At 48.3% G+C, this 12770-nt stretch overlaps 1 protein-coding gene across 1 annotated transcript; it reads right to left on the bottom strand.

Moving 5' to 3' along the window:
- Positions 1-7289: 7289 nt before the first annotated feature.
- Fbll1 (fibrillarin like rRNA 2'-O-methyltransferase 1) lies at positions 7290-8618 on the bottom strand. The gene has a single exon (XM_048435835.3). The coding sequence runs from the start codon at positions 8359-8361 to the stop codon at positions 7405-7407; it is 957 nt and encodes a 318-aa protein (XP_048291792.2). The 5' UTR covers positions 8362-8618; the 3' UTR covers positions 7290-7404.
- Between the last annotated feature and the right edge of the window lie 4152 nt (positions 8619-12770).

The raw sequence follows: 12770 nt of genomic DNA, 5'->3' as shown, positions 1-12770 counted from the left end.
TTTTTTGCCTGAGCCTCTCCTAACTCTGTACCACCTTCCGCTGTTTAGACTAATTTCCAGTCTTTCAGAAGAAGGCCAGATTATCTAGTCCCTTTGAAACATTTTCAAAGTGCAGTTTTTAGGGATACTGGTAGGAAAGCCGTCTGTGCTTGACAAAATAGGTAATTTGGCAGGTATGTACACACGTAGCCTTGAGGGAACTATTGTGATAAAACACCAAGGCCAAAGGCCAGCTGGGGCGGAAGGAGTGTATTTTACTTAGCTTTTCATGTCATTGTTTATCATGGAAAGAAGTCCAGGTAGGAACTTGGAGGCAGAAACTGATACAGAGGCCATGACTTATAGGCTTGCACAACCTGTTTTAGCGCCCACACCAAACCTAGAAATGACACCAACCACAATGGGGGATGGGCTCTCAATCAATTACTTGTTAAGAAAATGCCCCCACAGGCCTGTATACCTACAGCCAACAGCCAGTACCCCACATCTCCCACGTGCACATGCGCACTTTGAACTCAGATTTGCCTGCCTCTGCCTCCCAAGTGCTGGGATTAAGGGAAGCACCACCATGCCCAGGAAGCCCCTTTTTAATGAAGGTGATTCTTTTCAGTTGTTCCCTCTCAAATGACTCTAGCTTGTCTCAATTTGACATAAAACTGTCCAGGACAGTGACCCAAGTGGATTCTCTCCACAGAGATCATGAAGGTGGGCTTATGCTTGAGATTGCTCATGAATTTCAGAACACACAGCAGGAATGAGGGCTCTAGATTCCACAAAACCAGTGTAGATACTAAAATGTACAAGATAGGCTATTCTTCCACAGACGGCATTGGCATGTGGAGGGAAGTGGAAGCCAATGTGCAGTTACACCCAAGGGTGTGACTAAATCACAGTTCAGAATGAGATGGAAGTGAGGCCAGAACAAGCAGAAGGCCTACAGCTGGGCCTCCAACCATCTTTGCACTGCTTAAGATGGTTCCCAGCAACGTGTCCCAAGACTGGGGATGAGAAAGCAAGATGCGTGTAAATTCCGGGACCCCTCCCACTGGGTGAGATAGCTCCTGAGTCATCTGCTTGCGAAATAACTATCCAAACTATGACCCTTAGTAGCCAGCCTCTTCCCTTAGCCTCTAGGCAACAACCTGGAGCTTTTGAGTCCAAATAGCTACACTTAGGTGACCTGCTGTCAAACCTTTTTTAAGACTACAGCATTTCACTAACTTCATACATGCAATGTATTTTGATCATACCTCACGCTTCTCTCCCAACTCCGGTATCCACCACCTCTTGCTGTCTGTTGTCTTGATGTGAGTTATAGTCTACACTACTGTTTCACTTCAAAAGTTTTCTCCCTGCTTTGCAGTCTAGGGTTTTCATTCTTTTTAAAAAAAAAAATATTTATTTTATTATGTATACAGTGTTCTGTCTGTGTGTATGCTTGCAGGTCAGAAGAGGGCACCAGATCTCACTACAGATGGTTGTGAGCCACTATGTGGTTGCTGGGAATCGAACTCAGGACCTTTGGAAGAGCAGGCAATGCTCCCAACCTCTGAGCCATCTCTCCAGCCCCCTAGGGTTTTCATTCTTGAATGATGTCAAGAACCTGAAAACTCCCAGTCTAGACTCCAGCCCCCAAGAGCCGCAAAACCGGGGCTGGGCGTGTTCTTGCTTTGAGCTATAAAGCACTAGGCGTGTCTGTGAACCTTGTTTTCATTGTGTAGCAATCCATCAAGTTCAGTGTTGAGTTTCAGCATTTAAAATTTTTAATTTAAAAATCATACTTTCAAAATTCAAGTAGCAGGGTGAGGGTGATAAAGTACCTTAATCTCAGGACTGGGGAGGCAGAGGCAGGACTGGTCTACATAGTGGGTTCCAGGACAATTAGGACTGGAAAATAAAATTCGAGTTAATGCTTTACTTCATTTCTGAGACATAACAAGCATCATGCAAAGAATTTATGGAGGTGTCTAAAGTATTCACCAGCGTTCTGATGAGCTCAGGACTGGAGAGGACTTTGTGGACTGTGGTTTCTTGTAGGCTTTTTCATGACACACAGGCAAGGGAAATGTCATGTCCATTGTCATTACAGTGATGGTAAGGGCATGTGCAGAGCCTTCATTGTTTTGCTTTTTCTTTTGGTGCACAGTCCACCTTGTGAGACCCTGTGAGCCGCAGCCTCCAGCCCCCCTCTGCTGCTTGGCACACGCTGGTACCTGGACTGGCTCTTCTGTGGCTGTTGGTCGAACAGCTGACTTTGAAACTTAGCAAGTTCTGTCTAGTCCAGCGTGGACCAGAGTCTATGGAAACCATGCTAAAAAGTTCCCCTACACGCCGAGGCAATCCCTGACACTGAGTTCTCAATATTCTGTCTTGGACCTTACTGGGTAGAACAGACTGGCCTCGAACTCAGAGATCCACCTGCTTCTGCCTCCCAAGTGCTGGGATTAAAGGTGTGCGCCACCACCCAGCCTTTTGAGCTCTGCTGCTTGTCTGCCTTGTTGATCTCATCTGACAGCAGGATGAAAAGATAAAGGCACCGTGCACACAGCACCAAGCATGCCCGCAGTTCCTCGACGGACTTTGTGCCCTCAGCCAATTCTCACAGTGCAGTAAGGATGTCATTTTAGCTTAATGTTCTTTTTTTAAAAAATATTTATTTATTTACTTATTATGTATACAATATTCTGTCTGCAGACCAGAAGAGGGCACCAGACCTCGTTACAGATGGTTATGAGCCATCATGTGGTTTCCAGGAATTGAACTCAGGACCTTTGGGAGAACAGGCAATGCTCTTAACCGCTGAGCCATCTCTCCAGACCCCTTAGCTTAATGTTCTTGCCCATTTCTAGCATTACACACTAAAATGTGTCCCTCCAAGTCTGCAAGACGGCCTGGCTCCCAGTGCAGCTCTCAATGGGCAAGAACCTCAGGGAGGCAATAACAAACGGATCAAGAAGTCATGAGGGTGGGGCTCTAATTCTGTAAGAACAGGGAGAAATACCAAAAAGCTCTCTTTCTGTGAGAAACAGTAAGAAGGTGGACCACTCTTAGTGGAGTAGAACCTCCCCAGAAGCCAAATTTGACACACGGTGCACCTGGATTTGTAGCCTCTGGAACTGATACAATAAGGACCTAACTGTTTAAGCCGCCAGGTCTGTGTGTTATTGCAGACAAAGCTTGTATTCATGACTTTCCTGTAGCTGCGATAAGAACACCATGACCAAAAGTGGCTACATGGAAGGGTTTATTTTGGCTAACAGTTCCAGAGGGAGAGTTCCCATGGGACAGGGGGTGGGGATGGAGGGAGGGAGAGGTAGCAGAGAGTCAAGAGGTCACATCCTTAGTCAGGCAGTAGTGGCTGCACACCTTTAATCTGCACTCAGGAGACACAGGCAGGCGGATCTCTGTGAGTTCAAGGTCAGCCTGGTCTACAAGAGCTAGTTCCAGGACAGGCTCCAAAGCTACAGAGAAACTCTGTCTCGAAAAACCAAAACAAATAAAAATAAAAGTAAAGAAGAAAAAGTCACATCCCCAGCCACAAACACCCAGCACAGAGGATGATCTCTGTGGAAGGAGGAACTCTCAAGACCTGTCCCCAGTGACAAGATTGGAACAGCTCCCCAGACAGTACTGCCAACTGGGGACCAAGCATTTAAATACTATGCGTGCATTTCTCATCTAAAGCACAACGGTATCTCCCACTTAGACCCCCAAAACCAGAGGTCAGGCAGTTCGTCAGAAACACTGACCCATCCTAACAAATCTCCCGCTTGGTGTTAAGGAGAGGGAAAAAAAGAACCTACAGAAACTCTCTCCCTTCACCACTCCTAATTGTCCTCAAACTGATCAAATTGAAGGGAGGGGAGGAGATGGCTCAGTGGTTAAGTTTGTCCCGCTCTTGCAAGGGATCCTAGTTCAATTCACAGCATCCTTGGCAAGTACCTCCCAACCTCCTGCAACCCCAGCTCTAAAGGGGCCCAGCTCCTCGGACTCCTGTGAGCCCCTGCACTCATGTGCATATAGCTATATACAGAGACACACATACGCATGAGTTTTTACATAGCTTCTCCCTCCCCTGTGTGGGTTATGATAACAATAACTGGGCTGTCTTTTATGGACTCTGGGTGACTTTTGCAGGAAACATGAACTCTTCACCTGGGCTGGCAGGTGTCTACTGGGGTTGGCTGAGAAGGGTTGTCACCTGTCCTCATACTCTGTCTGTCCCTTTGCTGCCCTAAGCTTTGTGCTACAGTCTGCTCAGCTCTTTATGTGGAGGTGTTGATCATTTGGGAAACCCTACCTTGGCATAGACTTGTCTTGTCCTCACCCCCCTCCTTTGTTTTTCTCCCTCCTCTTCTTCCTCCCTACCCCGCAGTCCCATCGAAGCTAAATACACCCACAGCTACTAAGACTCAGGACCAGACCGTGACAAGAGTGAAGAGGTGTCTTACAAGTTCCTGAGTGATCCCTGCCCGTTCCCAAGGAGTGATGAATGGTTACCTCTTTCCTGCCCATGTCTCCCCATTACTTCTACCCTGTATCTGGAGTTCTCCAACGCTGGGAGGGAGACGCTTGTTTGTGAGCAGAATCTGGCCACCAAATAAAGCCTTTTTTTTTTATCCCCGACATTCATTTCTTTAATGCTGGTTGTCCTAGGCCTGGGTCTTGTGAGTTGAGGTATTTTGTCACTATGGCTTGAGTAGAAAAATACACTGAGGGACCCAAACATGACTTTTCTGGGAAAGCAAGTGGATGTAGCTCTGAGTAAATCTGGTACCCAGAGTCTCTGTTACCTCTAGGATGCCTCAGGATTACCTCCCACTGGAGTGAGTCTCATCTTGTTCCTGCTCTCCTCCCAAATCAGGCTTCACCCTCCTGCGGCCCTCTGTCCTTTTTCCTGCGTGTCTCATGGTTCTTACTATGCCCTTCCTTTGAATCACAATCCCTCTGAACCTTGTGAGGATTGCTTTCTTTTCTTTTTAGAGATAGTGTCTCCCTCTGTTACCCAAGCTGACCTTGAACTCCTAGATACAAGTCATTCTCCTGCCTCAGCTTTCAGAATAACAGGCTACTGGAGCAAGCACCCCCCCCCAAATCTGGATTCAAAGGGATCCTTGAGAAGATGGTTGCCATGCTCTTCTGTCTTAATGGGCTCCATTTTAGCGTCTTCAGATGTAGCCCACATAATGGTTTGTCTGGAGTAAGGAAGAACCCACTGTCAGGATGGCAGCTGAGTCCCTGCTCTGTTATGCCCTGTTCTGGGGGAAATGCATGCCCTGTAAGGAACAATCCAGAGTTTATTAGCCGGACTGGAATGGCTCTTTTTTTCCGTCCATCTTCCCTGATGCCCTGAGATTCCATTCCCAGCCTCCACACCTTACCCCAGCTACTTATTCCTTGTGGTGGGACTGGAGATGGGGCTTTGCAAAGCCACAGGATCTGCATAGACCTTAGCGGAAATGACATTGATTTTGGAGTCAAGACTGCTAGGGTTTGATTTCAGGCTGTGAGTCTTTTGGGGGGAGGGTATGAGATGTCTTGAGTGAGACTTCTCACCTGGAACTTCAGCTCTCTCAGCTGATAAGGAGAGGACTAGCCCTGTGAGTGTCTCCAGGCATTAGTGCAGGGATGAGGATGTGATGCTCTATCCTTTTGTTGGTCAGGGAGTTGCACCCTGGAGCAGAGCACACCAAGCCAGGTTTCTCCCTGAGGATATATTTAACAGTGTCTTTTTTAAGTTCCATTTTAAATTTTGCTGTATATGTGCATGCATGCACATGTACCATGCACGCACGTGGAGATCAGAGAGCAATCTGGGGGAGTTGGTTCATGGCTTCTCCCATAGGGGTTCTGGAGACTGATCTCATCATCAGGGCAAGCAGCAAGCCCTTTATCTGCTGAGCTATTTTGCCAGCCCCAGCCTGGGCACACCATTAAGAAGCCAAACCTTCTCTCCAAATGTTGCCTCCCCAGATGACACACTGATGACTTTGCCAGTTGACAGTGGGGCTTGGGGTGTAGATGATAGCAGTGAAAGTCTGCTTGGGGCTTGGGGATAGGGTACTAGGTTTTAGGAACTCCTGAGCTCTGCCATTGCTCATTCTCCTGCTTCTCTGTATTGTCTTTATCTTTGACAAATCTTACTGTGGAGCCCAGGTTAGCCTTAAACTCGGTCTTTCTGCTTAGGCCTCCCAAGGCTAGGATGGGTTAGTTCTGAGAGCCAGAATCCAATGTGCTGAGTCCAGCGTTACCTTCTGAGAGGAATAGTTCCCGAAACTGTCTTTGCTGGCTGTTCTGTAGACCTTTGGTGATGTCACCTTGGGTGTGTCAGACCCAGCACCCTATCTGCTTCCCTGCCTTCTTCTGCTACTGTGAAACCTTAGAGAGGGCTAGCCCAAGGTCATGGTGAGAGGACAGCACGGTGGATGCCAAAAGTGGCATCGAGATCCTCCCACCTGTGTAAGTTTGGGCACTTGGTATTCACCTCTGAAAGCCCCACTGCGTCACATGGACCATGGCATGGAAACAAAGCCAACAAAGCTGCGGGAGATGAGGAAACGCCACCGTACTGGAAACAGAGTGGGAAAAAAAGTACCGCTAAAATTCTGTGTTTGGGTTGGGTTTCGTGGTACACTTCTGTAATTCCCATTTACTCAAAAAGCAGAGGCAGGAGGATTGAAGTGCAAGCTCAGCCAGGGTTACAAAAGAAGACTGTGTTTCAGAAAACAAAACACAGCTGGGCCTTTTAATCCCAGCACTCAGGAGGCAGAGGCCGGTGGATCTTTGAGTTTGAGGCCAGCGTGGTCTACAGAGCGAATTCTAGAAAAGCCAGGAATATACAGAGAAACCCTGTCTCGAAGAGAGAGAAGGGGGAGGCAACAGAAGGAGGGAGGGAGGGAAGGAGGGAGGAAGGGAAGAAGAGAGTATGCTCACGGGAAGAGTCTGGGTTTGAGTCAGACAGCTTGAATAGGTAGGTGAGCATCCAGTACCCTTCCACTGAATCAGCCTTGGTCATGTGCCCTGGCCAGTGGGAACAGACAGTGCCCCCTCATTTCCCCAGGAAATATTTCAAAGATCATCAGCAACCCCAGGCTCTCTTTTTCCTGTTCCTGTGATTAGAAGATGCGTGTATGAAAATAGGACCCCCATGGAGCCAAGGCCTGCCGTTATTAGAACAGACACCACTCCCAAGTTTTTCCTTGAAGGGGCCTGTACCATCCAGATTAGTCCACCAAGACTGGAGAGTGAATTAATGTGCAGCTGCAAACCTCAGCCTGGTCTCACAGTAGTACACTTGGGAATTGTTTTATTTCATTTAATAGAAAAACAACACACCAGGACAGGCACAAAGACACAACTCAGTCTCGTGGCAGTGCAGGGCACCTTCCCTGTCTTCTGTTGCTGCTACTTGCTGCTGCTCTTGGGAGGGGGCCGGTAGACCCCGACGACCACAGCGTGATCCCTCTCATAGGGCTCCAGGGTTAGCTGCTCCTGAGGCTTCAAGTTCTCCTGTTGCAGCTTCTTCACCTCGGAAGCAAACACAGCCTCCGCGGAAGCTGTGGAGTCGATGCAGTTGGCCTTGATGGAAATGAGAAAGTGGCCTCCGTTGCGCAGAAAGGTGTGGGCGTTCAGCGCCACGATGCGGGACTGGTCCGGCTGGGCCACGTCGGCAAAGATCACGTCTACCATTCCGATGAGCATGCGGTACTTGAGCGGGTGCCGGGCATCTTCCAGTACCGGGATGATGTTGGTGCGTTTCTTGGCCACGTTGACCAGATCTCGGCCGGCGCGGTGGGAAAATTCAACCGCATAGACCAGGCCGTCTGGGCCTATGATGTCGGAGACATGAGAGACAGTGGTTCCCGAAGCGGCGCCCAGATACAGTACTTTGGACTTCGGCTTGATGTGAATCTGGTCCACGCCACCCAGGATGGCAGCGGCCAGTTTGGAGCGGAAAGGATTCCAAGTGCGGTACTCCTGCTTCTCGCCATTCTCCACCACGGTGACGCGCTTCTCTCCGTACACCGAGACTCCGGGCACCATGTTCAGGGTGACCAGCGCGTCCTCCGCGCCGCGGTAAATGAACACGCCCTCGTGCCTGTGTGGCTCCACCGACACGGTGATGCATTTCCTGCGGCGGTTCTTGTTCTTGGCCTGCCCGCCGCGCCGCTGTCCGCCGCCACCGCGGTCCCTGCTGTCGCCTCCGCCGCCGCCGCCGCGCCCCCGGCCCCGGCCGCCGCCGGAGAAGCCGCGCGTGCGCCCCCCAAAGCCTCCTTTGCCCCCTGAGCCAGAATCACCTCCCTTGCTGCCTCCCTTGCCGCCACCCCAGCCCCAGCCGCCGCGGCCGCCCGCCGGTGTCATGGCCCCGGCAGATCTCGGAAATTGCCGCGGTGGTCGGGGATCGCCGGGGACCCTGGGCGGTTGCTGCGGAGGCGGGACAAGTGGGTGGCGGCGGCCGCCCTCAGGATTAACCGCAGCTGGATGCAGGGGTCTGGGGTGCGCGCATCCTGGGATCCACGCGTTGACGCGGTGACTTGCGTGATTGCATCACAGCCGTTTTGTCGACCCTGTAGCCCCGGAAGCCCCCCTGTTCCACCTGTGCGCAGACGCAGCCTGCTCACTTGTAACCCCTTGCCTTCTGTCTCTGCCTGGGCTCTCGGCTCTCCTGGGGACTCTGGGTTCTTCTCCCGAGCCCCTCCCCCATACCTCCCACCCCTGTCAGAGTCTCTGTGGCAGGAGAGGGGAAGCTTGCATTTGATCACTCCTTGTGTCCCTTGCTTGCCCGCCTATGTGGTTGCAGGAAATTTATCTGGCTCTGAGGATTTGTTTGAATTGGCAAGTTTCTTGAACGGTTTGAACTTTGTCATCCCATCTGTAAAAATAGAACCCACCTGTATAGTTCCTCATTCACTTACAGTTTGGCACAGTCTTGGCGCTCCTTCATAGACTTAACTTGTTTCCAATTTTATATTGCTCTTGATTAACCTTTATAACTGGTATAAATGCATTAGCTTTTGGTCTCTTTAAAATAAAAGCACTACACTGGGCGGTGGTGGCACACTCCTTTAATCCCAGCATTCGAGAGACAGAGTTGGATCTCTGAGTTTGAGGCCAGCCTGGTCTACAGAGTGACTTCCAGGACAGTCAGGGCTGTTACATAGAGAAACCCTGTCTCGAAAAAGCAATAAACAAACAAACAAGCAAGTAAGCAAACAAAATAAAAATAAAAGCATTGCTCTTGAATGTCTGCTTTCTGAGATGGCACAGATCTCCACGCTGGTAATAGATTATGACAAGGCATTTAAACAGCATACCTGTATTCTGGCATAATTGTTATATGCCAGAATTATTTCTCTTTGAACAATATCCCAGAGACACACACACACACACACACACACACACACACACACACACACACACATATATATATATATATATATATATATATATATATATATATATATATATATATATATATTGGTTTTTCGAGACAGGGTTTCTTTGTAGCTTTGGAGCCTGTCCTGGAACTAGCTCTTGTAGACCAGTCTGGTATCAAACTCACAAAGATCCATCTGCCTCTGCCTCCCAAGTGCTGGGATTAAAGGTGTGCGCCACCATTGCCTGGCGAGACATAATTCTTGCAAGACACAATGACAATTGGGCACATAGGATGAAATCGATGACGATGGCCTTTATGATCACTGTGAAAGTCCTGAAGGAGGTGAGGAGTGGACCAACCCAAGAGATAAATAGAAAACAGAATTCAAAGGAATTGCTAATGGCTATGGGAAATTAGGAGGAGAGAATTTTCTGATTGTTATTAATTATCGTTGTGCTGTGTGACTAACCTGAGGCCTTTTGAAAGCTAAGCAAGAACTTTCCCTGAACCACACCTCCAACCTGAGAAAAATTTCTATTCTGAGATTGCCGAAGCATCATCCCTTCCTTGCTGGCTAAGTGCCGGCAAGTGCAAGCTCCAGTCGTTACCTGCTTAGTTTTTCTCTATCAACTGTGCTAAATTTCTTGCACAAGAAAGTGAGTGCTCAGTGTGAATGGGGGCACACAGACCAGTAACCTAAACCCTATAACACTCCAGGGCAAAAGAAACGGCGTGTTTACCCTTCGTCTTTGCTTCAAAAATCCACTCTTTCAATCAAACCTTGAGGAAAGAGAAACACCAACGGGCAGCACCAAGGACAGAAACATGCGCGTTGGCACAGGGTTTAGGTTCCAGTCAGCACCAGGGACAGCGATCGCAAAGCCAGGAGCTTCTGACCGCGCTACTGGTGTTTTTGGGGGCACCCCTAAACTGGATTACAGTGTAGGATGTAAACACTCATCTGGCCTCTTGGTTAGTGGAATTAAACGTCAGGTCCAGAGAAGTGGAGTGCACCTGAGGATCAGAACATGAGTCAGGGAGAGGGTGTTGAATCTCCAGACGTGCACACCATCAAAGTTTGTCCTTCATCCCCTCCCGTCCCGTCTCACAACCACAGACAGCAATGGCAGGGCTGGTTTGTCCTGAGGGTTATTAGCCTTTTTGATGGGAACCACAAGTCTACATTAGAATGCAGACAAGGTGGCAGAGGGAGAAATACACAATTTCTGGTTCACGGAAAACACTCTTATTACAAAGTGGAGAATGTTCTCCAAAATGAGCAACTACATTTGCTGTATTGGTGTGTTTTCTCCAATCAGACCTTGTGATAATTAATTTCTGTGTCTACTTGACTTGGTCATGGGGTACTCAAATACTCCAGTAATATTAGTCAAATATTATTCTGGGTGTTTCTGAGCAGTTTTTGGATGAGGTTAACATTAACATTGGTTGCATAAAACAGTTGTCCTGCATTGTGTGGGTGAGTTTCATTTAATCAGATGAAGGCCTGAATAAAATAAAAAGCTGACTCTTCCCAAGGAAGAGAGAGAATTATGCTACCAACTAGCCTTTGACCTGGAATATGAGTTCTTCTTATTCAACAACTTTTGAAGAAGGATGTTAATTTTGAAGATTTAGGATTTTTCCAGAACCCATAATTGCATGAAAAATATATTCATGCATGCATGCACATTCGTGTGTGTGAATGTGCAGGCATGCACTTGTGTGTTTGTGTGTGTGTGCATGCACATGTGTGTGTGTGTGTGTGATCATTTCCCTACAGATTCTGTTTTTCAGAAAAATGTATAGATCCTGAGTGGAAGACTTGAGTCCACATGGTCCAAATGGGGGTGATGCCGAGGGCACACACAGAGCCAGGAGAAAGAAGACAGGGCAGCTAGGAAGGACATACTGATAAGCAGATAAACACTGTGGGTGGCTGAGGTCAACTGGTCCTCTTAGGAATGGTGTGGAAAGCATCCATAGAAATGATGTACTGCAGGCTGGGAGGTTAATCCACCATTTTCCCCTTCCTCTCATTGGGAATGGGTTTGGGGCCTTATTTACTACCCTTCAGATTGATCTCATAGTCTCTGCCTATAAAACTACAATGTGCCTTAGGCCACTGTCCACCTTGTTTCTCTAAAACTCACTGCTTAGGGTAGGTCGACTGGCTACTCAGCTCTGAGTCTCTAATAATCTTCATCTCCTCAGTCATGGCATTACAAGCGTGCACACCACACCTGGCTCTTTAGTATGGGCTTGGGTCCTACTGCTTGCATGACAAGTCTTCATGTCTTCTACTCTAGAAGACTGCAGTCATGCTGTCTTGTCACCATGGCTCTGTAATATAATTTGAGTTTGGGTTTTACACACACCCTCAGCATTGCTCCTTAGGCTGAGGACTGCTTTAGATATTCAGAGACTTCTTTTTCTTTGCACTAATTTTAGAATTGGTTTTTCTAGTTACATGAAGAACAACATCGGGAGTTTAGTGAGGACTGCATTGACTCTGAAGGTTATTTTTACAATACTAACATCACTTTCCCAAAACTAGGTCTCCCGATTTGTGAGCATGGGAGATCATTCTAGTGTCATCTCCAACTTCTCTCTTCGGTGTCTTAAAGTTGTCACAGTAGAGCTCGTCCACCACATTGATTAGCTAACCCTAGGGTATTTGTTGTTTGTTTGGTTTGTTTTGGGGGACAGGGTTTCTCTGTGTCCTGGTTGTCCTAGAACTTGCTCTGTAGACCATACTGGCCTGGAACGCACAGAGATCTGCCTGCCTTTAGCTCCTGAGTGCTTGGTTATATATAATTGTTATCTTCACTCCTTCCTATGATCCTCTCTTGTCCCCCTCGCGCTATGGCTAATCCTCTTCCCAATTAGAACCCCATCCTACTTTCATGTGCCTTTTGTGTGTGACTCAAAGGGTTTCATTATGGTGTTTGCAGGAGCGTGGGCAAGAGGTAATTTACAGAAACGTCAGTAAGGGGTGGTTTGCAGGAGTACAGACATCTTACCAATAGCTACATCGCTGAAAAAAAAAAAAGGTCCGCTGTTCATAGCTGGCACCACCTCCTTCTCTGCAGAGAGGTGGTGAGGACAAGGTAAAGATGCTCTCCTCCTTGCCCCTACCTCTAGCTGATAAGGGAGCTGACCCCTTTACCAGCAACACTCAGGAAATTAAGCCCGCCCTTCATCTGTGCAGCACAGCAGAGCGGACCCCGTTGACAAGGACACAAGTGAACCAACTCAGAGAACATGAGCGTAGGCCTAGACCCACCCTTCATGTGCCATATGGCAGCATGGAGTGGTGAGAAATGACCCCCCTCTTGCCCATCACCACCTAAGGCAAGTGGGAGAGTGGACCCTGGGGTAACAAGAGTGG

The sequence above is a fragment of the Myodes glareolus genome, chromosome 9 (genome assembly GCF_982192425.1).
Source record: "Myodes glareolus chromosome 9, mMyoGla1.1, whole genome shotgun sequence".
NCBI classification, from domain to species: domain Eukaryota; kingdom Metazoa; phylum Chordata; class Mammalia; order Rodentia; family Cricetidae; genus Myodes; species Myodes glareolus.
This window is presented reverse-complemented; position numbering and strand designations above follow the sequence as displayed.